Genomic DNA, 18,329 nt, shown 5'->3' with positions numbered 1-18,329 from the left:
GGCTATACATTAATTGATCCTGCACATTATTAGATGTTCAACCATGCCCATCTATTTTTTTGTCATTTTTATAAATATGTTAAATTTTTTGCTAAATACACTAATATTAGTTTAGAGAGCTTTCGCTTCTTTTACCTTTCAAGAGAAAAGTTCTCTCGTCTCTTTTTGTTTAGTACAGAAATGATCAAGTGTGACAATCAAAATTGAGAGTTCATTTATTATTTGAGTTTAAATACATTTAGAGATTCTTGAAGTAAAAACCATCCATATTTCTCTTCATCATATGAATAACTAATAAGGCAAACTCACAAACATAAGGAAAGAGCAAACAATAAGGGAGGAGAAACTAAAAGCAAGCTTTTATTTAACCATACCTTATTTCCACCTCCAATTGATAAGAACAATTGAAAATAAATATGTGAAAGATAGGCATCATCAACTCGATAGACTTTATAAACTAGATAAAGATAAGAAATAATGATAAACTTAATCTACTAAATAAACTTAATCCTAAAAGATGAAAATAAACTAGGAATCTGGATTAACTTCAACATCCCCACTTAATCCAGATTCAGTCAACCTTGCCATTCCCATCGTACACTTAAGCTTGATGAATGAGCCAAATTTCAAAAGTTTGGTAAGAATATCTGCAACCTAGTTCTCTGACTTGCACTAAACTTGCTGGACTTGATTTTTATTCACTTAATCTAGGAGGAAGTGGAATCATGTATCTATTGCTTACTTCTTCCATGAGCGACTGGGTCCATTTGGTGAAACTTCCAACTATTTTGTGTAGCCAAAGCAATAAATCACCTAACAATTTCTATTCTGGTTAATAGAGAGAATATCTCTTGATAATCAAGTCCAATCTCACCTTGCACCATTTAACTTCACCATTTGGCTTAACTTCTGTCATGAAAATTCACTTCACATCAATTGTTTTCTATCCTTGTGGGATATTGATGAGTTCCCGCATATCATTTCTCTAAACGTCTTTATCTCCTCATTCATGGCTTCATTCATAAGCAAGAGGATCACCATATGCAAACATTACATAGTGAACTAATTCTGATGGCTTACTACACCTCCTATAGTTGAGCATAGGGGTTTCTCATAGTTGGCATATGCTCCTTGCTGGTGAGATGTATAAATGCCAAACAAGATTTGAGCTTCACATATGTTTGGTATTGTCCAAGCAGGTCAATCAACATAGCATGTATTTCCCATTGGGTGACATTATCTCATTTTGGTATTTATGTGCTATAAATTAGAGCTAATCATGGACCGAGCTTGGGCACAGAAGATGTTAAATTTCAAATAAATATAATTTAGACCTGAGGCCCGGCACATGATCAGCTTTACTATAAATCTCTCTTTTGAGAAAATTTATTTGGATGGAAGTCTCAAATTATAATATTTTAGAATGACATCGAGGTTGCATGTTGACACTAGCCTCATGATTTATTAGGCTAAACTGATCCAACATAACAGTCAACAAGTTAGCCCAGTGGCTATCTGGCCGGACAGGCTTTTTTAACACAGTGTCCATGAATGCCAACCTTCTCCATCGGCTGTGAACTCTCCATCTGACAGGCTGCAGCTAGGGCTGTTAATGGGCCCGGATCCAGCCCATCGGTGTGAGGCCCACTCATTCACCAACTAAAATGGCTTTGTATTTGTTTTATTGTTGAGAATTTGAACATTTTTCCTTCTCATACGGACCAGTGTTCGCCATAAACACAAACTATTGATTAGAAAACATCGCTAAAAAAATAGAATTTAAAAAAATTGAAAAGGATATGCGCTTTTCTATTTTCCCTTACAATGATTAAGTTCCCCTTCCCCAGAATAAAATAGAGAAAAATCAAACTCAATTCTCTGAAGTATTTTTTTTGGAAGGATTGGTAAATTGGGATACTTAATTGATAGCACACTCCTTTTATAGCTAAGTCATTAATTTTCCTAAATAATATCTTAAATTATCAGGATTTATAAAATACAAACGAATAAATGCTTAATTTCTAATATTAGATATATGTACGGTTGGATTTTTTTTCATCATATCCCTGTATACTGCTCATTTTCTTCAGCCTCACAGCAGTGGATAATTTATCGTCTCAAGAATTAGGGCAGGCCCAACTTTTAAGCGAATGAGGCGGTCGCCTAAGGCCCCGACCCAAAGAAGACCCACCGCATGAAAGGCCTCAAAGACAAAATGAAAAGAAAAAAGGTCCTCCTATGAGTTCGTCTTAGGCCGGCCCGCTGCAGGAAAGACTTCAAAGATAAAACGCCCTTAGGCCCCCAAATATATTTGGCTGCCCCTGTCAAGAATATTGAAAGGGATGAAGGCTTCCGGTGGTGGATTAGTTCCAATTTAGTTGCCATTTCTCGTTCACATATATAGCTGAAGACAGGAATTCTATCGTTGGATGTCCTCTAATTTTCTATTCCTTTTGGTAAACAGATTTCTATTTTATTTATTATTTTGGTCACGGATGTTCATTTCATTTAGAGGAAGCCCATATAGAATTGTTGAAGTTAGAGCGATAAAAATCATCTCACTCTTCTCTCAAAAAATCACTCACTTTCACAAGAAAGGAGTTTATGTTCCGTGACATTTCAAATGTTGTGTAACTACTCACCACCCTTTTATATTTATATTTAGATTGACTAGAACAAGCAGTAAGTACATGAGAACAGCCCACAATCTATACAAATATCACACAAAGATTAAAAAAAAAAGAAAGAAAGATTGAAAGGGGCCAAAGAAAAATATCTTGACCCCTCCTTCCTTCACCAATGCCGACCCACCAAATGCAAATTATGGTGCATATACGATGACTATGTTACTATGTTATCTCTACGTAAACTAATATATATATATATATATATATATATATATATATATATATATATATATATATATATATAGGCGGTAGATCTCTGAAAACCCTAGAAAGCCCTATGGTAGAGCCCATGAATCTTCTTCCATGACTCCTCTCTCTGCATCTTCAGCTGCTGGTAGAAGTTGCCGATGAACGTCTCAGCCTTTGCGAACAGCTCCTGCTTACTGAGCTGTCCGACCACCACCACCTCCCCTTCCTCGTCTTCCTCCTCCCCCTCTTCTTTAAGTCCGCCCTCACCGTCGAAACCGCCGATGAAAAAAATGCTCGGCTTCGACGGGCACCTCTTCACCTTCTGCACCCTCCTGGCAACCACAGCCACCTTCTCCACCTTTGGTTTCTCCAAAGGTTTCACGGGCTGTGCTCTTCCTTCATGCAGGCTGGCAGCGTCAACTCCGCTGCTACTACCGTTATCCGGGAGAGCTTGTGCAGCCAGAGAAGTGATAATGGGGGCCGCTTTCTTCTCATCGGGAGGCCCCGAGATGGCGTTGAGGAAGCCGGCCTCGACGCCCAGGGCGACGATGAGGATGTTGAGGAGGAAGTAGAGGTAGGAAGGCCTCAGGGACGTGGGTATGAAGGGAGTGAGGAGGAGGAGAAGGAAGAGCAGTATCTTGGCAAACTGAGACCTGGGGAACTTCTCCATAACCCCTAGAGTAGAACAGTGGTAGTAACACGGGGAAAGCCTTTGGCATGTATTTATAGAACTAAAGAGGTAAGGATAGTGGAAGATTTAGAAGGTAGAGAAAGAAATGGATTGGATTAGATAAGTGTAGAATGGATTAGACTATGCGTGAAATCGTAGATATTTGCTTGTTGTTAGTGAGGAAGAAAGGTGATGGAATCGAGGCGTGGGACGATAAGGTCGGTGCGCATATTCGCTCACTTTTGGGCGACTCCGGGTGACCCACGACCGGGGATCTCCTGCGCGGGCCCGGAAGCGAGACCTCCAGGGTCCCCGCTCTCTCCTGCCAGCCGAGAGAATCTCTTTTCCAGTGAGGAAATATACATACGCCAACAAAGAAATCCTCACAAATGACCCTACTAAGCAGAGTTAGTCCCTTTGCAATCTCTCTAAAGCATGGTTACACTGTTGCTAATGCACGACCTTAGCATCTAAAAATTTGTGCTTAAAGGGAGGCCCGTTACGTACCCAAGCACGTAATCTCACCATCTAAATAAATGCTAATCTTTCTGCTTAATTTCATGCCAATCTTCTTTCAGTCCAGACCACAACTTTAGAAACACAAAATAAAGTAGTTCCATATTAAAACCAACACTGCACCAAAAAAAAAAAAAAAAAGCTTTTATGAGTGAGCGAGGGGAATTTCTTTCATGATATCAATGCTATAAGAATTAGCTGAGAGAGAGCAACAGCAATGATCACCAACCATTACTTACATAGAACAGTCTCTGTTTTTATTTTTTTTAAAAAAACTGAAAATACGAGCCCATTGGTGATGTGGTTAGTTGTCATAGTGAAGTTCCTCTTAGCAAACTTTTTCTCCAAGCTTCCACTTGGCTTAGTGGACTGTGGTCCCCATGCCGTGCCTCACTTTTTCGCCTTATTACCTTTCAACCGTTTTAGTTGGCCGCCCCCCAGAGAGAAAAAATTATGAGGATCTCGTGGATCCGCTCCACCCTCGCATATACCAACCCTATCTGCTTTGCCGTGTTCGTTTTTATTTCCACGCTCCCTCTTTTTATATTCTTATCCGCAGTAGTCTTGGGAAGTCGCCATCGCTCACGTGACGTATGAGCGCCAACTTTGCTAAATTTCTCATGCGAGAGCATCTCTCTTGATCTTATCCATGCCATCTCACCGATTCCTCATGCCCTACCACCGTTCATGCATGAAATCAAGAGCAATCGTACGTAGAAGTCGCAGTGAGTTTGGTGAAGCATGCACGGATGCTCGGTGCAGTGATCCCAAAGAGAAGGAAAGGCATCTCATTTTCTAAGAGCTGCATCAGCGAGCTAGAATGTCCCATTCCCATGCAGGGGCCAGCTGACCGAGGGTAAGAGAGCGAGGAGAGCCAAGAGGCAGAGAGCTCCCTTTTCAGTCGTTGGTTCCTACAAAGGCCAGCATAGCATCTTCTTTTTATTTCTTCTTTGCGGTGATGCCACAGGACCGAGCGAGTGGGCCTAACTCGATCGCTAGCTGAATCGATCCATGGCTTTAACGTCGCTGTAGGATCATCGGACGGAATACCGCGGGATCTCCCTTTTCTCCCACTTGCGTTCCTAAGCCTCGCAAACAATGCATGCATGCACCAATGGAGTGCTGCCGGGCTGCACATCTTTATCCACAGAAATTTGCGGTCTTACCGGGTTTTGAAATGTTGGGAGACATCAACTTTTGCATCTCCTCATCTCCTATTTTTATTTGTTGCTCTCGAAAACAGCAGCAGCTTGATAAATGAGAACTTTTTTATAATTTGGATCGAAAGTATCCGATTTAGGGATTGTTGGTAGTGTGACAAGCGAATGTTTGTGGCTGGGACTTGCTAAGATGTGGTATTTCAGGTTGAGTAATACATAAATTTTTATTTAACCCTGTTCTAATGTGAGTACAGTTGGATTGGGCATTGTGCATATAATAAGGAACAATGTTTTGAGGTCTTTGTTAAGTGCACAAGAAAAGTTTCTCAGGTGTACTATTTAACCTCTTCCTTGCATTGGCACTGTATCAAATGAGTTACACCAATCCCCTTCTTTAGCATCCAGCAAGAACATATCATTAATTTGTGTCGCATGGTATTACTCATAGGATGATCTGTTATCACCAGCCTGTGTCTGTCCCACCTTTTCCTACTCATGACCTCTTAATCCTACTTCCTCTCGCTAAAACCAAATCATCGTTGTCAGGTAGCCAATTCCCTAAACCATATTGACGGGTTTGGCAAGTTGCAAGATTGCCAAAAAGAAATGGAGGATGTCAGCAACTCCTATGGTGATGTCAGCCGTTCCCAGCATCTCTTGCCCCAACACTGCAACTAAAAAGAGGACAATTGAGAGAGAGAAGGAAATACTTAGATGATATCATGATAGCTAGCTTTCTTCTTGTTTCAGACAGGATAATCCAAGAATAGACCTGCTGAAAATCATGGATTTGATTTTGGCCTGGATAAAGCTCACCGAAATCCCTCTTTGCCATGACTTGGATCGCCACTTCTTTGTTAAACTGAAAATTTTCTTAGACCAGCAACTTGATAGATACTATAGAACGTGAAACATCTTAAAAAAACACAAGCCATCAACTGTACTTACATCCATGTAGCAGTGGTCTAGATTCATGGAAAAAATATCCATAAACAGTAGACTAAACAGCAGTTTCAGAATATAAACCCTCCTATTGGTCCGTGTGATGCCTATCATGAATCCAAGATCCCTAAGAGATTTTAATTTAGAATTGTCTAAATCACTGACACCTCGCAAAGTAAAATGCAAGCTTTATTTGTCTATAAGCCTCTACAGGCAACTTTCGGTCTGCTACATCTTAGTCAGAGGTCTAGCATTCAAAAACAACTCATGCTGAGATTCTACCTGAACCTGTTTTGACCCAACCTGTGATTTAGGCGGCAAAATGTCACAAGATTTCGAATTGGGTTTGTTTCCAATTCAAAGATCAAGCCACCAAACCAAATTTAAACCCATGGAAAACTCAAGCTGTAGTTTTATAATAAGATTCTCGACAAAATACAGTGTTAACCTAAAATACCATCTGCAGTATAATCTAACAATTAAAAAAAAATCCTATTAGGATACAAAAGAAGCCATCGTCAACTAAGGCAATCAAAGCAATTTGGGTTCAAAATGCACGGTAGTAGTTGGGTCCAATGTTTCTCATTAGGGTTGGATAGTTAGGAGGCAAAACAACTTGTGTGGCTGGGAGCAAATTGGCATTTGAACTGATCCAACCCACGGAAGTTGCACTCTATAATACTCACCACCAACCAAGGGTTAGAACCAAATATTTATAAAAAAAGGGTAAGCACAAATATTGTACCATCTTTCATCATTTGGTGGCTTTGTGCTTAAATTTTTGCAGGGAGAATCAAGAGTTTTACTATCTATAACACAAGTGCAAAAGCTTATTTTACTGAACAGATTCAGGAGTTCATCAAGAATCTATGCCCACACAAAGCTAATATTAATGAGGGAAGTATCACTTGTTGGTAAGCTAGGATTGATTTCAGTTATGTAATTGACCCCCATTTCCATCAGAACCAATTATGGCAGACAAGGTCAAATTTCTTCTCATCCTGAATATCTCATCAGGTATGATACAAAGCAGCCCAGGACAGCACCTGCACAAACCTGCACAAAAAATTGGACAGGTTAGGTACTTTAATGCCGCTTATACGTCTTAGAAAGCTTGCAGTAGGCTAAGAGCACGAATTGCAGAGCAATTACAATCACCACATAATATGTTGGTTATCACCTAGTTTCAAATCCATGGTTCACACTATTAACAAGATAATATTCATGCATTTTCTTCAGGCTCTAATGAATAGTGTAAAAAAGAGGTTAGGTTTTGAAAGAATCTGCCTGATAGAGAAATTAACTGGACAAGGTCTACAATGTCATGGACATGATGTACCCTAAATTCACAAATATCTTTGTTGTGTTTTCATTCATAAATCTCAATCTGTAAACACAGAGTGGAAAGGAGGATTGTGATGTTGAAAAATTACTCACAGTGAATTTGCCTGCTTCCTCATTCGGCAAGAAGCAAAAGGTTTGATTGATTACTTGCAAGTACTTGCTGTCTATAATTGTTGCCTTGCATGGTAATGGACATCTCCAAACAAGAAACCAATGGAATTTCTATTAGGGATAAATTTGCTCATAGTAATTGATTCCTGTGGTCTCGTAACTAAAAATTTCTAAGATCTGTGGAACAATCACCTATCGAAAATTGAATTTAACACGGAAGTACAGGATTTGTAAGTTTGAAAATTCTGAGGAATCCATGTAAGCATGCTGGAAGCTTTTTGTGCTATTCAGTTAGCATTGTGAAGGCATACAGGTTTTAATTTAAATAAGCCTCTTTGTATTGATTTAAGCTGTCTCCTCAAGGACGCCAATGAAAGAATTCAAAGAGAGACCACTTAAGGGGAGGTTGATGATTATTTTTTAATTAATTTTTTTTTTGTAACTAGCGGCTGGATATGTAAAATGCAAGTTAAAAATAAACTAATAAAAAATTCAGGATATTGGGGGATAAGAGAGAAAAACACATGGATATTGGGGGATAAGAGTAATGCCGTTTTTGTTTGTTTTCAAATTTTAAAGAGTCCAATGGATTGGGGATGTGGCTGAGAGATGGATATGAGATTTTTTTAAAATATAGTCCAACTGATTTGAGATGTTTAGGAGAAACCGTCTACATTAGAGACAGAGGGGCAGAAATAAACAGAGACACTGGTGTGCAGAAATATGATTAAGATGTTAGACATATCTAACTTCTCAATCATATTTTGTTCAAATATTCATGAAAAAGGAACTAAGAGTATGGTGGTCAAAAATTTGACAGCAGAATCTAAAATAGCATATTCTTTCCTCATTTAATAATATAATATAGATAGACCAATATTCAGCCGTATTTCTTGCATATGGGCCATATTTTATTTGTTTGATGTATTATTGGGCCTTTAATTGAGCCATAATTGTGATAAATGAACCAAAGCTTATCAAGAATATTTAATTCCTTTCTTGCGCTAATTAGTAGCCAGCTTCCTTATTTTAATAAACTTGTTGCTGCAGGGACTGAGGACAATACTTGTAAATATAACCAACCATACTTTGCAGTGATATACTTTAAATAGGCCCATGCATGTAACAACCAAAACCGACTGGTTACTAAGAACATTTTGTTCCTTTTTTCCCTAGTTAGTGGCCAGCCTCTTTACTTCAATAAATTTGTTACCACATGGACTGAGGACCGGTCCTTGCAACATTCTTTTCCTAAATATCCTTCTCTCATGTCCCTCCTTTTCTCGCTTATCTTCTCCTCTGTTTGTCTCCCTCAAATTGCTCCTCTTCCTCCTATCTATTCTTTTCTTTTCAAACCTATAGTGGTATGGGTAATATCGATTAACGTTAGAATATATATTATTCGAGATACAGTTATCTATACTAAATTACTAAATGAGAGAAATATGCCACAAAAATTCAATCTATCAAAAATATTGTCCATATTGCCCTTATTTTTTATAAAAAAAATAATATATAATTTAAATTATAAAGGAATGTTTACGTATTTGAAGATCACTGCCCTTCTCTCTCTCTCTCTCTCTCTCTCTCTCTCTCTCTCTATCTCTCTCATAATACCTATGATCTCATCTATACTAACTTGCCATGCTCTCAAATTTCTATTTCTCACGTGTTTGTTTTAAATTTTATCTTTAACTAGAAATTGCTTTCTTATCTGAACAAAATTCATACCACAAAACATTGAGATATATCATCTCAATGTATCCTCTCTTTCAACTACCCTCCTCATCTCCCACACCGATAGACCTCTCTTTGTGCCCTTCCCCAACCACCAATCCCTCCTCCTTGTCACCCATCCTATTGTGCATAAGTTTTCAGTGGCTAACGCATCATATATTTTCTCATCATCATTTTGAGTACAACCTATACAGAATCTAAAGTTAGGTATTTTTTCTCATATGTTAAGGTCATATTGCCATTTAACTAAATAATATGGAAATTGAAAATTAGATTACATTATATATTTTATATGAAAACTATGTTCATTATCGCTAAGAAGGTGTCTTATATTGAGTTGCAATTGTCATAATTTAATAAATCTTAAGTCTAAATCCCAAGATAAGCAAAGCGACTACTTATAAAGTAGGTTTTAATTGGTTTCCGTCAGTTTTGGATTAACATGAACTAGGGATTTTTGGTATCAGCATTCATTGAAGCCATCTGTTTGATTTCAGCTACACATTGTGAGGCTTCATCTTTTAATTTATGTCCTTCCCATCTTCATCATCTTTTTATTTTACCTTAGTTATCTTACATGCAATAGAATTTAACATGCTCTAAAGCATGTGAGACTGTAACTTGGCCTATAATTTCATTGAAATGAAAGTGTGTAGCAAAGCTGACTTAAATGTGGAATGGGAAGCAGCAATTCTTGATAATGACAAACTTATAAGCAAATAAGCAGTTGCATGAGATGATATAGAATATATAGTATTGTTCTCACAATAAGATGCTTAAATATTTCCTTCTTTAAACAACATTTTCAAGATTGATGATGATTGTATGAGTGCTTCTTCCATGAGAAGAAAGTAGTTGGGTGTAACCCCCTAAAAAACAAACAACATTTTTGATATAGAGATTTGAAAAATGCAAATGCAAAAATTCATAATGAATCCTGAAATCTAAGAAGAAGTTTATGGATCAAATTAAGTATTTTCTTTTCAAGCAATTTTCAGCTTTTACAAAAATTACTCCTTCAATCTTACCAATGCACTCCCTGTATAAGATGAGCAACAGAGTGAACTTGAACCAAGCATGTTTACACAAAGCTATGCAAAAATCAGTGTACCAACAGCAAGAATAATGCATACAAAAGAAGTGCAAACACTAAACAGAATTTCAATATATCATAATATATGTATATTGCAACTTGATTGCTATCATCAGCATTACTCGTTTACTGCCTGTAATTGCTCATTTCTTTGACAAGGGTACAAATATAGCCCAGCGTAAAGCAAGTCTGAGAGAAAATTGCAGAACAGCACCAATAGCATGTAGAAAGAAACTGTTCATCAAATAAAACTGCAGTAATAGAATGCATCTGTCACGTACCTGAAGTGGGGTGTGTCCAAGAGGTTCACGTAAAGGCCTAACACTAGATAAAGGGTGCTCCGGTGGCAGTTCGCATACTATTTGATTCAACAACTGCAGCAATGACCACAGAATAAATTTCCTTACAAAATTATTTTACAAGTCATCTATTATTTCGGAACATGATCAGATTATGGATCTATTAAATGTTGTGTAGAAAGGATGACCTAATAGCAAACAAAATCACAAGTTTAAACTAACATAAATCAATAACACTAGGACAATCCACGAATAACCTGATGCTGAATGTTATCTTAATAGTCTCTGTTCATCTTATGAAATCAATGTGCCATGAAGCACATTACAAGAAATACTATAACTTGGAACAAAAATCATATATGAGAATTTACTTGACATGACATTTAAATTTATTTTCATATGTTTCAAACCAAAGGATTTTCAAGAATGTGAGACTAGAGTGCGATGGGCATCCACCAGTTCAGTAATTATCAGCAGTTTTCTAGTAGCAATGATGCTTCATAAGGCAAGAAGAGGAGACCACCTAAAACTACCATGGGGCTATACTGTTATAATTTGTTATCTTTTAAAATTTCTGGAAATGCAATCAAAAAGCTCACTTTATATCTGGTATGAATCTTGGAGTAAAAAAGTTAAGTTTGGTTCCAGCTGGCCAACAAAAAATATTATAATATGCTTCCCAAATGCATACTATCATAAATTCACGTATTTATGCTTCATTTTGAATGAGACATCTATTTAACACTGTAAAATATGCCTTATAAGATGTAGAAATTTTATTTTTTTAATATAAGACAGCAGATAAGGGACAAAGAGGCTACAGTTTGCAAATATCTCAGTCTGCTTCTTATGTTTAAAGGCTTTGGAGACACCCTCACTGAACCACAAGTTTTCAACTGAAACACTTTGGCTTTGGCCAAATTTAATATAAAACCACATGAGTCTAAGCAGTTTCTGGTATTTCATATCTAGTTTCATCCAATATCGAGTGATGGACTCCATGTTTGGTTATTTCAACCAATTGTGACCAAAACAACTCAAAACTACTCACAGCAGGTCATTGAGAGTAGTTATATTTTTCTTTTTATTTAAATTGATTTTTATAATCCAGCCTCTAGAGAGCATTTACCTGAGTCAGACTTCGATTTTGTATGATCATGGTTGGGGGTTCTAAGAAATGTTGGAGAACGCTAGATAGCTTCAAGTCTACTTTCCAACATTTCTCACAATACAGGTTTCACAAACTAAGATCCTGCAGATATTGTTTACAGTCTATGATGTTCCATTATACCTCATGTAAAGACATGAAGTTTTTACTATAAAGAAATACAAACAAATTCAGTATGAACATTAAGACTATTAGAACTGATACTGGAATTTCTAGCACAGCTTCTTTTGGCGACATTGGTGAACCTTAATTGGCTGAATAAACCAGAAACTTTTTAAAGAGACATTGTTGACGATTGTCAGTCGAGTCATAACATATAGTTGTTGTGGTTAATGACTTAATGTTAAGTTGTCAAGTCATGCAAGTCAATTACTTAGAACCTATATGCCATGTAGTGAATAATCCAGTAATCACGCATAAAAACCAGTGGCGCAGATATTGTTTAATGTTTATCATCAAGAATTATTGCTGATTAAATTTTTGAATCAGTAGTAACATAAACACATGACATCATTTGATGTGCATATACGAGTTCAGATTGGCCTAGCAAAGATCAGATGGAACTATGGAGATGGTAATATTCCTTGCATATTTCTGCATGCTGAGAAAACTACAAAATACCCTCCATATATTATGTATAACGACTGGAGAGTTGTTGACTATGTGTTAGAGCTAGTTCCTACTAAGAGTAGTTTTCTGTCTTAGCAGAGTTTACCTCAGCTTGCCGGCCAGCATGCAATCTAATCCCAGATGCATCATACATTACCTGCAGGAAAATGTAGATGATTGAGATTGAAAGCTAATCAAAGAAGATATTACGTAGTTTTTGCTGTTGCAGAAATTTCAGAAACAACAGGGGAAAAAGCATTTGTAAGTAGAAATTGCAAAATCACAAGGACGGACATCTTCAAACTTTATTCTATGATGATTAAATATAACAAATGGGATGTTTTTATGGAGAATTGTAGTCACAAACTGAACAAGAAATGGCAAGGTCAATTGAGGAAAGAGCATTGCAAATTACATCAAAATAAAATTATTGTCTATCAGAAAAATATGTAAATTTCTACCATTAAGCACTTCGCTGCATATAGTCCCAACAATTGCTGAAGTCACCACATTCAAGAGCTCTATAATTTTCATTCTCTTCTCTGTACTGTTACGGAGCTTGATATTAAATTCCTAAGCTTCTCCACCAAGAATTTACCCTAGCTTTGAGAGGATGCTTCTAAGTGAGTTTTGTTTATGAATGATGAGACAAAATGATTATTGTCAAGAATATATTTCTGGGTTTATCTAATATGTGTATCATCTCTAATAAACTTGAACTTTGAGACTATGAAATAAATAATATTAAAAGGTTTCTATCAAGGTCCGCCGTACCGGTACCGGTCGGCGTACCGGTGGCCAGCCGGACCGGTACGGTACCGGTCCGGTACAGTACGTACCGGCCGGTACCGGTGGTTTCAAAAACCACAGCGCGAGGCGCTGGGGTTCCAAAAAAAAAAACGTACCGGTGCAAACCGGCCGGTTCGCACCGGTACGAGGCCGGTACCGGCCGGTACGGGCTCCGAACCGGCCGGTACGGGCTCCGAACCGGCCGGTTCGGCTAAAAAATCGGAAAATACAGGTTTTTTAGTGGTTCCGGTACCGGTCTAGGACCGGACCGGTACGGGCCGGTACGACATTCCATGGTTTCTATCATAGTAATGTTCAAATTCAGGTTACTTAGGCTAGGGCCAAGAATTTAAGATAGCTTTATGCGCGATATACATTGTTGACCCATCCCTTGAAAGCTTAAGCATTTGGGATCAAGTGGTTATTTGGCATAGTGTCATACCTAAGGTTACTGGAGATCTCGGGCGCAAATCCCCTCCAAGTTGGTTATTTATTTAGTTAACCCAGTTATCATCTTGACTTAGTAGTTATCCTGGTTCGTTAACCCTTCCACATATATGCTGCTGGCTGAATGTGAAAAAGAAAGAGGCAGAGGGGGTTGTCCTATATTACTTAAACAGTCTTATACTGTTGCAGTCAAGTGGTTAGTTAATGACTTTTTTCAAATCATAATGCATATAGCTACTATGCTGCATGATGATCAATAAGTTGAATGGGGATTCATTGTGTATAATTATATGTTATAAGCATTATACAAAATTTTTCTCGTCTTAGCATATATATGTGATACACTAAGGTATGGGATTAAACATATAAGCAGAGGTGCCAAATACATAAATCAGCAATTGGAACTACCAAGCTATGCACTTCATTCAAGAAGGTCAAGTTCACATCCCTCTCCCGAAAACTCTTCCAACCTTTGTTGCAATAAAATTGAAGTTTCAATTGGTGGCAGAAGAACACCTAAATCAAGGATAAGCTCCGGACTAAAAGAAGTCAAAACAAGTTTGTCGGTGACAATGCCCCCTCAAAAACGAGGGCTGAATTATAGCTTTAAAGAGCTTATTTGATTTCATATTTATCTGATATCAATTAGGGGCTAATGCAATAATAAGTGTTCATGAGAGAGAAAAGAGAGAATAACAAAGGGAAAAAGGAGATGAAGATGGATGAGATTTTTAGAAGGAAAAGAGGACAAGAGGATGTAGAAGTTTGAAAATATAGCTATTCTCTTATTCCAAACCTCCAAAATCTCATATAATAATATTGAACACCATTTAAAGCATACCCTAAGAAATGACTAAAAAAAATATCCCTAATGTAACTACATTGGTTGCCACCCTCTCTGGTTTATAGGAGATGACAGGTTGAATGGGGCATGCAGACATCCATCTCAATGGGAATGGTCACCTGTGAATCAATAACTTTCTAAAAAGGAAGATAGGGTCTATGGCTACAATCACATTATTTAAATGATCCACCTCTAGAAATGGAATGATCTTTTTAGGAAATGTGGCTGAGAGAATATTGAATAACAGTTACCAAGGTATAGTGAGTACAAAGTATGCAGTGGAGGCCATTAAGCCCCTTCATCAATAATTCTCATGTTTTTGGCTTTTTGCAACTCTAACTAGCTTAACACTATTGAAGCTTTTCAGAGCATAAAAGAGGCTCATTGAAAGACTTTGAACATATATAAGAATCTGGTGGAGCTTTTCAGAGCATAAAAGAGGCTCATTGAAAGATTTTGAACATATATGAGAATCTAGCACCCTATATTTAAGCATTGGATCCAAAAGTGAGCAAAAACACACCAAAAAGCATAAGATAGAAAATGCAGCATATAGCAATTTCTAGTGACACTGTTATGGATGGCATCATATGCTTGTTTCCTATGGATATCTCTCTATACCTTTTCTACTTGTTTCATCCAGAAGGCTTCTCACATGCTGCCCCTTACAAAAAACAAAAGAAAGCCTTTTCAAGACAATATTTGGAGGCAAATCATATGGCATTAAACTGGGAATAGATTGCTACAAAACATGCTCATTTATTCCCATCAACAAAGTGTACATGTGTCAGTACACATTTGCAAAGCCTTAATTATGTAAACTAAATACAGCAAGAGATTCACAAGCATGAGAACAAAGTCACAAACTAATTGCCAATCTTATTCATTTCATTTACTATATAGGTGTCCATTTTGCATAATTCCAGGTTCATTAAACATGCAATGGTACGAAAGAATGTAAATGTTTGATCGAAGCTCAAATATTAATCAAAACCTAGTTTAGTATGACCACATAAATGTTATGATTGGTGTACATTAGTATTTATAAACTTATAAATACTAGCAACCATGCCCACTAGAAAAAGAAACGGCCATAGTTATAAAGTACATACAATGGATGCCAAAATCACAGCAAGAGCAAATGAAGAGCTGCCAGCTCCTTCTTGTAGACCTATAGCCACAGCAAGAGCTACAACAGTAGCTGAATGTGATGAAGGCATTCCACCTGACCCAAGCAACCTTCTAGAATCCCATCTCTTCTCCTTAAACCTGTATGTCTAGGATGAAAATACCAAAGACTTATAAATAAAACATTTACTTTCAATTTGAAGAAATCCAAGCAACCAAAAAAAAATCTACAAAGCAACTTATATTACTAGGTAAATCATCTAAAAGGATCATAAAAGAGGCTTTCCAAATTTAAATGTTAGCAATATAAATGACAAATTATGGTAAAATGATGCCTTTTTTTTTAAAAAAAAAGTGTTGCTAAAAAAAGATAGATAAAAAGATGGCTAACAACCGATGTGAAAAATGGAGACATGAGAAGTTGAATTTTTATCGCATCGGCTAATGAACACTTAGATGACACATAGCAAACTATGCTACCAAACAATTCGGAACATTCTCTCTCCTAAAATATATACAAAGATATGGATCAACAGAATGTTTTGGGAATTGTAGACCCAAAACGATCGCCTGAAATCATTGAGATTGCTCTTAAATTGCACTGTGATAGCACACTGCTGGAATATGATACCTCAGTCCTTGCATACAACATATATGCATGTACATTTGCTTCTGCAGACATCATATTGGAATGCGGAGCTCTAGAAAAGCTTGTCACACATATGAGATGGAGAGTATCAAAATATATTAGGAACTAGACATTCCCAAAGCAATGCCTCAAAGAATCACATCCTCGTACAAGCATTACTAGCTAAATTCTTCCAAGTTACTGCTGTGATAGGCCTCCAAAACTTGCTTGGAGACCTTTAAATGTCCAGAAAGAAATTGCCGAGAGAAATGAAAGAAAATACATTGAAAATGTTAAACTGTAATGTGGACTTTGTATGCCCCGTCGTCCTAGACAGAACACATTTGAAATGGCTAAGAGTTCATGAAACCACTCTAATGTCTGGTAGAATAAGGGTTACAGGGGGATGATATTAGTGCAATCAAGTTTAGTAACCATATTTGTGAACAGTTGCATGAAAATCATAAAAGAAAATTTGTATTTAAAATCTTACTAATCTGAAATAAATATTACTAAATTGAACTAGATCACACTAAAAGGCATTCAAAAGGTGAATGCAAATTTAAAATCTAGAAAAATTAAAAACATGAACAGCACATGGAGGACCCAAAGCGGTAGTCCAAATGCGTGAAACATATGTAGCTTAGATAGAAAAATAGGAAATGTTTTTTTTCTACATGAACCTCCAGACAAGCAATAAGCATTCCTGTGGTGTAATTCATTACGAATAATCATTCACAAAGGGGAGCACCCACCTATGATAATTAAGTTCTAAACTTTAGGACCTTTTAAACGATTCCTCTTGAGAAATATCCACTATGATAAGAGTTCTATGATATCATGTGAGACAACCAGGAGGGAAGCTCTGAAGTGAACAAACCCACTCATGTTGTAAAAAGCACATTAATGGAGTGAAACTTGCAACCCCTTGGATACTCCTTATAGAGACTGAATAAAGAGAGATGCATGTCAAAAGATACTTGGCGGAAGATCATCAATTACCTAATATTGGTTTAATGACCACAGACACAAATTGATGGAACGGTGAAACGAATAAAAACAACTCTTTCAGGCTTCCTGATCCATGAAATCAAAGGAAACAAATGCCCCAAGACTCATTTTTGTTAGAGGTTTTTTTATAATTTATTGGTATAAACATCTAAGGGCCCAAGAAAACGAGTCTCAAATGTTTCTTCACCCAAGAAAACTATAAATCGACCCATATATAACATTGAGTTCTGTCATTGAGAGAGCCCATGGACTAAGCTACATTCGTTGGCAACCAATCTAGCTGAATGAATCTCCCAATATAGAAGATAGAATGGGTGAGTTCGAAACATGAAATCGGCAAGGTTCGAATCAATTGGATGTCTCGCCAGATAGTCGATAGATAACGTACACTATCTACATATACGGACAAGACGACGGAATTGAATTGAAATTTTATCCAGTCATAGACGGAGAAGCATGAGAATGCAACAGAGTAGATGGATCAAGGAGAAGAAAGAACGGGAGGACGAGCGACGCACCAGGTGGTGAAGAGCTTGAGGAACTGTGCGAGAGAGAAGGCGAAGAAGGCGGAGACGAGGGGAAGATTGGAGGCCAGGGACGAGGTAGAAGAGGGCGGCGCCATCGACGTCCTCGACGACGATGCCACATCCGCCGCGGTCAACACCTCGTTCATCTTTTCCCTTCCTTTCCTTTTTCCTTTTTATACTACGACGATGACGATTTTGCAAGGCTGGCCGGCGGTGGGAGACCGATCGGCGTCCGATTCCGCGCTGCCCTTTTCTCCCTTCTCGAGATCCTACAGCCACCTCGCCCTCGCTCGCTCCCTCTCTCTCCCCCTCTCTCTCTGGTCCCCCTTCTTGGCTTCACCGCGCGTACCTACCGCTGCCCACCGAAACCTCGCCCCGGCTTGTATTGGCTTCTCTGCTTGCCTCTTCTGTTGGGAAGGAACAGCGCATC

At 37.7% G+C, this 18,329-nt stretch overlaps 2 protein-coding genes across 3 annotated transcripts; both read right to left on the bottom strand.

Annotated features, from left to right (window-relative positions):
• Positions 1 to 2,895: 2,895 nt before the first annotated feature.
• Positions 2,896 to 3,865, bottom strand: LOC103713948 (uncharacterized). The gene has a single exon (XM_008801008.6). The coding sequence runs from the start codon at positions 3,544 to 3,546 to the stop codon at positions 2,953 to 2,955; it is 594 nt and encodes a 197-aa protein (XP_008799230.4). The 5' UTR covers positions 3,547 to 3,865; the 3' UTR covers positions 2,896 to 2,952.
• A 1,690-nt stretch (positions 3,866 to 5,555) lies between these two features.
• Positions 5,556 to 18,329, bottom strand: LOC103713947 (uncharacterized). 2 transcript variants are annotated; one of them, XM_089924035.1, is made up of 6 exons: positions 17,891 to 18,329; positions 15,718 to 15,874; positions 12,632 to 12,682; positions 10,731 to 10,823; positions 5,995 to 7,220; positions 5,556 to 5,890 (listed from the first exon to the last, which is right to left on the bottom strand). In XM_089924035.1, the coding sequence occupies exons 1-5, from the start codon at positions 18,043 to 18,045 to the stop codon at positions 7,161 to 7,163; spliced, it is 516 nt and encodes a 171-aa protein (XP_089780161.1). In that variant the 5' UTR covers positions 18,046 to 18,329; the 3' UTR covers positions 5,556 to 5,890; positions 5,995 to 7,160. The 2 variants fall into 2 exon arrangements, with proteins under 2 accessions (XP_089780161.1, XP_008799229.1); XM_008801007.5 differs by having other exon boundaries at positions 5,556 to 5,896; positions 17,891 to 18,322.

Source organism: Phoenix dactylifera, chromosome 1, assembly GCF_051530095.1.
Source record: "Phoenix dactylifera cultivar Ajwa chromosome 1, Ajwa_hap1_PhDact_Kaust_v1.1, whole genome shotgun sequence".
NCBI lineage: Eukaryota > Viridiplantae > Streptophyta > Magnoliopsida > Arecales > Arecaceae > Phoenix > Phoenix dactylifera.
Note: the sequence above shows the minus strand (reverse complement) of the source record. Positions and strands in the feature narration are given on the sequence as shown.